The sequence below is a fragment of the Dreissena polymorpha genome, chromosome 6 (assembly GCF_020536995.1).
Source record: "Dreissena polymorpha isolate Duluth1 chromosome 6, UMN_Dpol_1.0, whole genome shotgun sequence".
Lineage (NCBI taxonomy): Eukaryota > Metazoa > Mollusca > Bivalvia > Myida > Dreissenidae > Dreissena > Dreissena polymorpha.
Genome location: NC_068360.1, coordinates 71,054,384 through 71,061,704, shown reverse-complemented (window position 1 = coordinate 71,061,704; position 7,321 = coordinate 71,054,384). Strand labels below are relative to the sequence as shown.

General features: G+C 34.0%; 1 protein-coding gene across 9 annotated transcripts in view; it reads left to right on the top strand.

The window, feature by feature from the left end:
• The first annotated feature begins 4,431 nt into the window (after window positions 1-4,431).
• Window positions 4,432-7,321, top strand: part of LOC127833643 (uncharacterized) — a 21,932-nt gene continuing 19,042 nt past the window's right edge. For all 9 annotated transcript variants that reach the window (XM_052359027.1, XM_052359028.1, XM_052359030.1 and 6 more), the window contains exon 1: window positions 4,432-5,074. In XM_052359027.1, the coding sequence (XP_052214987.1) occupies window positions 4,499-5,074 (576 nt within the window). In that variant the 5' untranslated portion in view covers window positions 4,432-4,498. The remainder of the gene's footprint in view (window positions 5,075-7,321) is intronic.

Genomic DNA, 7,321 nt, shown 5'->3' with positions numbered 1-7,321 from the left:
GTCGATCTTTGAAGAAAACGCGAAATCGTATTTTTCAGATGATAATTGGATCAAAGTCAATATTTATAGTGAAAATAATGTATTCTAAATGAATTAGGTAAACACATATTAAAATTCGAAGTTTGAAAAAAATAAAATGCATCTCTCGGAAATAACCGATCATTGAAGATCGGCATTGATCGTAAAATAAATCGCGGGAAATCATTAGAGGTGCGCTACCTTAAGGATTGTTTCCCAGTTTTATTCGTGTATCTTGACAAAACAAATGAAAACTGATATTACACTTCCGAGCGAGTTGAGTTTCTTAACCCGATTAAAATTTGACTCAAGGAGCATGATTTGAACATGCATGATTTAAACATACAACACGATTTCATTAAAAAAACACTATATTTTAATTTGCCGGTCTACTTACGCAGCTTGCCTAAATGGTGCGAACCACTTTGAAAGTTGATAACCCAATGATAATTCCGGGTTTTTTTTTAAATGAAAATCTGCACAGAGCTTTAACAGCCTATTATGTGTACGTTATTGACATTTAGGTTTACAACGCTTAAACATTGTGGCGTCTTTGAGAGTTCCGCAATTTATTATGCGTGTTTAATCAACAACTATTGATTAAAACGTACAATAAAAATTAGTTTATTATGTTTATGTACTCTTAATAAACCAAAGCAATGTTTCTTTGGAAATTATTTGTGTGTGATTTTGTGTGTAACCTATCATTGTAAACAATGACTTTCAAGCGAACATAATTGCCCAACTGCATTGTAAAGTCAATAACTAGCTCTGTCATTTTGGAGATGGGGTGTCGTTTGACTCTTAAAAAACAAAGGGTGTTGCTTGCGATGCGTGACGAAAGATACATTTAATGTTCATAGCTAATAAGCACCACAATTGGTACATACAGTTCTATACAATTTGTCCTTTTCCATACATTCGGTGCTGTTTTCTAAAAAGCATTGAATATATAAAGCCACACTTTACATATTATTAAGTCGTTTGGTTTATAATCGATATGCCTCTCTAAACATTAAACGTACTTAAGAATCTCTAATGCAGTTTTGACACGCAATGTTATGGTACTTCTTCGGAGAACACTTATAATTTTACATGCTTTTTACACTCGATACATACTTGAACGTTTCAAATTGTATAAATTACACTGACACATTCGTGTCTTAAAACGAAACTCGTGACTTACAGTCTCATGTGTATCTATAACATTTAAGAAGTTCGCACAGGTTGCAATAACCTGTATGCTGTTATATGATTGTTGCGTTATGAGGTTATATATTAAAGTAACATTACTCCTCAAAATCAACGAAAATTTCGTACAATATTTCGTAAAATAAAGCTAAACAATTATCAATCATTGTTCATTATGGCAATTGCCGAAATTGCAACGCCAGATGTGGTGTGGTAAAATAGATGTTTGTGGATACAAAATGCTCGTTTTCATTATGGTTTTAACATGGTATCATTTTAGTGTTCGTGTGTCGTATGAATAAATATATTCGCAAGAAATTATCATGGAATTAATTGTGGTCACAAATTAATAAAAATGAGCATTTTGTATCTGCAAAAAATCTATGTAATCATACAACTTCTAGCGTTGAAATTGTGGCTATTGCTATAAGGCACACTGATTGTTAAGGTGTAAACTTGATTTTACGAAATACTTTACGATATTTTCGTTGCTTTTGAGCGTTATAGAGACTTTAACTGAGTTAATATTAGTTTCATTGCTATTTAATTTAACTTACACAGCTATGTTCTTTATTCATTTGTATACAAAGAGGTTTGTTTGATTTATGTGTTTCATTAATACTTTTCGGAATGAGAACATATATACAGTAAAAGATATAGGCAACTTTTTATTACATTTTGAATTTGTTTAGTAACGTCTTATAAGGCGAATGCCTTTGATAGTTTTGTAGTACATCGACATTTTGTGAAAATGATTTATAGAAGGAAACTCTGGATATCGGATAAACTTGCGCTATGTCCTCTATTATTTATCATGCTTCTTCATGTACATAGCAGAAAACATGTTTTGGCATTTCATTTCAGGTTTAAGGTCAAATTAAAACATGTACAAGATTTAACGGTTGAGTTTTAAATGTATCAACATCCTCATTAATTGGCTCTTAATTTTCCACATTAACATGCATTGAATGAATATATTTTTAATCAATTTATAGTATAAGAAAACTAGCCGTTAGTTATTAATCCAATACAGTGTTTCGATTGATTTTGTTCAACTGAATGCACAACAATTAGCCAAACTGCGCGCGATTGTCTGTTGGCATTACGTCGCTGGATTGGTTCATTCATTCAGTTCAAAGACGCGAGTGTCTGGGCATTTTGAAACGCAGTTGTAAAATAATATGACGTCTTTGTGTTTTTTTTTATAAAGTATGTTTGTTGAACAAATCACGGATTCAGGACATTATCAATTTATCATTGACGTAAAAGAGTTTTAAATCGTACAATTGCGGTGCATTGTTCTTTAAAGTTTAGACGGATATTGGCCTAAATTATAAAATATAATTTCTTTGATGAATAGATTTTCCATTGGTTAGTTGATTAAAGAATGTCTATTCACAAGGAATGGCCTGCTAACATGAACTTTTCTTGAATGGAAAAATGAGGAAGGCGAAGAACACATGTATCGTGTAGGCCGCATATATATTTCAACTCATCGTGGAAGAAAAATAAAACGTGATGCTTGTTAACCATACAGAAATGTTGGTGGGTAGAGCAAGAGCCAGTAGAGGTTTGATTTTTCGATCCGAGTTACTAAAATACACAGTTAAAGTACAATTTTATATATGGGGTAGAATAGTATTATTGAGTTTAAATCTTCAGTTATCTTATTCCAGAATAACGTAATTGATTTAATGGACATCCTTAAAAAAGCAAACACGATCGTCCAAGTAAATATGTTCTAGGCTATTGGCAGAAGTTAATGATTATTGAAAGAGAAAAATCACAAACGAGTATCGACGCGAAATTGTTGATATTGAGCTCCGACAAACAATCACTCTTTAACAGTTCAGTGCATTGTGCAATGAATTTCCTCTTTTCTCATTGCTTGGAAGACTGATGTATGCAAAATCACTTGTTTACTTACGCCGTGATGTCATTGTCAGTATGACCCGGTCCGCAAAATGGTAGACACGAATTATTATATTTTTCATTCAACACTTCATAAACAACGACTTGTTCTTGCACTGATAAGAATAAGCGTATTGTTTTCCAATTCTAGTGAGATAGTGTAAACTTTGTTTAAATGCTTGCGGATAATGTCATTGACCTAATTGTTCAGGTCCTCGCTTTTTCTCGCACACGTAGTTTCCACCATTTAGTTCCATCGTTAATTAATCTGTTAAATGACTTTGGTTTGACCTTTTGGTGATAATTTGTTTTTGTTAAAAAAGATTGACGTAAAACCTACGAGAAGAAAAACAGCGTTTAAAATGGCTGCCATGGGAGATTTTATCTTATCATAATTTGTTCATCAAGTTTTGTTAATTGCCATAGGAAAACACTGTGGTTGGTGGTCAATGACGTATATTACAATTCGGTGTATGCTATTTATATTGTGTGAGTAAGGAGGAATCAATTAAATGGAAGTCATACACGAATAAAGCTGCAATAAATTGGTGATGTCAGTGATGTACAAGGAGACTATCGGTGTTTATGTCGAGTGTGAAATAATTACTATGCAACGATGCAAACACGTTTTATGATGCGTTGAACGACACTTTAAATTTGAGTGCTGCCGGCATCTTTCCCAAATTGATGAGGGAAATAAATAAAGGCTGGTATTTTTTTAAACAGCCTTTATAAATTTAAGCCCAGTGAAATACAGTAAACAACAACTGAAGATTGCACATTTTTCAGTTTTTATAAGATTGAAATGTGTACAGTGTACATGTTTTTATTCAGATTTCAAAAATGTTGTGAATTCTAATGATTAGGTTGGGTTTTACATTTAAATGGTTGAACAGGTGCTGGCGTAAAGATGCATTGTCATCAATCACTGTATAGTTCATTGCCCATAACCGTGATGCAACGTTGAATATATAAAGCTTTTTATGAGACTTTGCTTAGAATTGCATTTCGGGCCACTCGAGTTCTTATCAATGTTTGTTCTTCAACAAGAATAATAATGGTGTTCGCTCACTTTATTGAATTATAATTTAGGTATTGCACTGAAATTTTCTTCGTAGGTAGCTTAAATGCAGAACTAGCACTAGCTTGTTGATTTTTAATTTAATTGAGAAAATGTTTTAGGATAAAACAGTTTTTATAATGTATTTTTATATCTGCTAAATACAAAAACAAACAATCTATTGACATAATGGTTTTGAAAAATTACTTCTATACCTGATTGTTTTCAATTTGTTTATCTTTCACAGGGTCTTCTCAAACACACACTTGACTCAAAACATAGATTGTTTGCATTCTGTAATGTGGCTGAAGAAACACTATGGCGAATCTATCCGCTGTGTTCACTGAGAAGGAAAGGACGAACTGGCTGAAGACTTGGCTTGCAGTTGATATTGCAAAATCTGGTTTAGAACAGTTTGTGGAAAACGAGGCTAAAACTATACACACCAATATATTCAACAATGTCTGGTCAATTAATTCTTCGCAAGCCACATGTTCAGTGTGTCAAACTGCAAACTTGCTGAAATGCCCAACACAAGGCGTATGCAATAAACATGGAGCACACAGTACATGCACATCTATGCATGATAACGCGGCCAAACAACCACGGCCATGTCCTGCTAATGTTTGTAATCAAGTCCAAGACGAAATTGTTAAGAAACATAAATTTAAAAAACCGTCGTGGAAAAATACAATAGCGCAACAATGGACAACAAATCCATGGCAAATAGCCAAGGCTTATTTTCCCCCAGACGGATATGCCGGACAGTGTTCGGTTCAAGAAACAGACTTCAACGGCATCATCAGTTTTATGATGAACTGCAAACACTTTGACAACAAGTTTTCTTTTCCAATTGCTGCCGGAAAACCCAATACCCCGTGTCTCCTGACTAAAGTAAGTGGATAGTTATAAAATTCAATTTGTTTTATTGTTTTCCTGCGATGAACAGTATGGAGAGTATATAAATTTGATTCACCCACCCGTCTATATAGCCAAAATGGGTATGATTTCTTTTTATCACATGCTATACCCTGTTTCCCATATTATACAACCATTACATATTTTATTATATTAACATGTGTCATACAACATTTTGAAGCGTTTTCATTTGCTTAGTTTTCGTTTATTGACCAATCGCATTTTGTTATTTTGCTGAAATGACGTTGCAACGTCAAATGACGTTACGAAATGTTAACAACATTTGGGATTTATCATTATGTTTGCGTAAATATTTATTTTATTTGCTCATATAAAAGCATGTAATGAAAAGATCTGAAACTCGTTGTCATATCAAATAATATTTTATTAAACGAGTTCACGAATTTTGTTAGTAAGCGAGACTTTGGCCTTTATCGTTTACCGATATGACAACTCGTGCCAGATCCTATATGAATGCCATCTATAATGTTATATCCACAGTACAGCTCAATAATCGACAGATCAAGCTATAACTTGCTGTCAATTACATTTTGTATTTGGCTAATGTATTCCACAGAGACTAAATGTAATGAGATGAATTCACTTAAGACAAACGTTATACTAAAACTTGGCAATCATGAAAAGAAACCACCAAATAGGCGATTTTCATATCAGAAGATACTTCCTATTGTCAGCGCATCTGAATGCACAGAGCACATACCACGTTTGGAATATTTGTGATCGCTCGCTGTATTGCTATTGTGGTATCATCTGTCTTTGTATTATTCTTCGTACTCTAAAATGGGTGGAGGTTCCTTATTCAACACAGTTCAGATCTATTAATTGTTGGTTATAGCTTTGTTAGAAGCCAAATATCACAGGAAATTAGCTAAACACATAAACAAGCTTGTGACAAAATCTATTAAAATACCGTTTACCGACCTGAATTAAACCATTTTAGTAGTTTCTTGTAAATGCCTGTGTAGTTCTTCGAATGCGGAAAGTGTGGTTCGTTTTAATGGTCGATACATTTCAGCTTACGAGAGAACTATATGCTAATGCAGTTGAGATTGCATGTTTTCCTGTGTGCGTCACCTGTCGTCTACAGTTACCTACTATAGCAAACATTTATTGTCCGATTTTCTTGACACTTAATTCGTCTAATCCTATCTCGGCCGATTTCAAAACTGGGTCACACGAGGTCTATAACTATCTCAGTAGTTCAAAAAAGAGAAAAAAAATGTTTACACTCTATTTAAAGCATGTTCTGTTCGTTGGATATTCCGGAAACTTATTATAAGCATTTGTTCTTATGCTCATACAACTACAAACAATAGTTCCGGTCCGCTAAACAATATGGCCACCAGGTGTGAGGGAAGCCGTTTTCTTATTTGGCTTTTGTTCAGCCGAGTTTACATTTTAGAAGTGTTATTTGTCAGTTCCCGATGACTCTACGGGGTTCGAAAATGATTGCGGTCATTTGGGAAAACATTACCTCAAGAGGGCGGTGAAGTTTCTGATATGGCTATCGTGAAACGTTGTCTTTGTAGCTTTTATGATCGCCGTTTGTCGATCATTGGTTACGCCTTGTCCGTCATCAACATTTGTCTCATTAACATCTCAGAGTCAACAATTAGTGTCTGATCTTTATAAATTTTCTCAGAATTTTTTTCTAATGATATCTCTGCTGAGTTGTAAACTGGGTCACCATTCTATACATAGATGGTGACGTCACTACGTTATTGACACCTCTATACTAAGACGCATCAAATTCCCATGGTTTGGGGAATTATGCTTCCGCCAAAGTAGTTCTGCGTAGTAATGAAAGTGTTAATAATGAAAGAAAAATCGTTTTTTATTGTGTGTTTAAAACGAAATGTTTTTTAAAGGAATGTTATTTAATTATGTTTTTATGTGATTTTGAAGCTCTAATAAGACTGATAGCGATTATCAGAACACGATTACCTGACCTATTTTCGCTTTCACTTTTTACTCGTAAAATAAGTGCTACCCACAATTCTTTTCGCGTTAGTACACAGGTCAGTAAGACCGGTGTGTACACAATGCTGGGTAACTTGATGTCATTGCATTGAATTTACAAACTTAAAACAGCGTGTGTCAGCAATGAATTCAAAGGGTGTTAGAGGGGCCAGTATTTCATAAAACCTTGGTGTCCCATCATGACTTTATCTGTACCAAAGTTCTAAGATTTGTCGACGTATG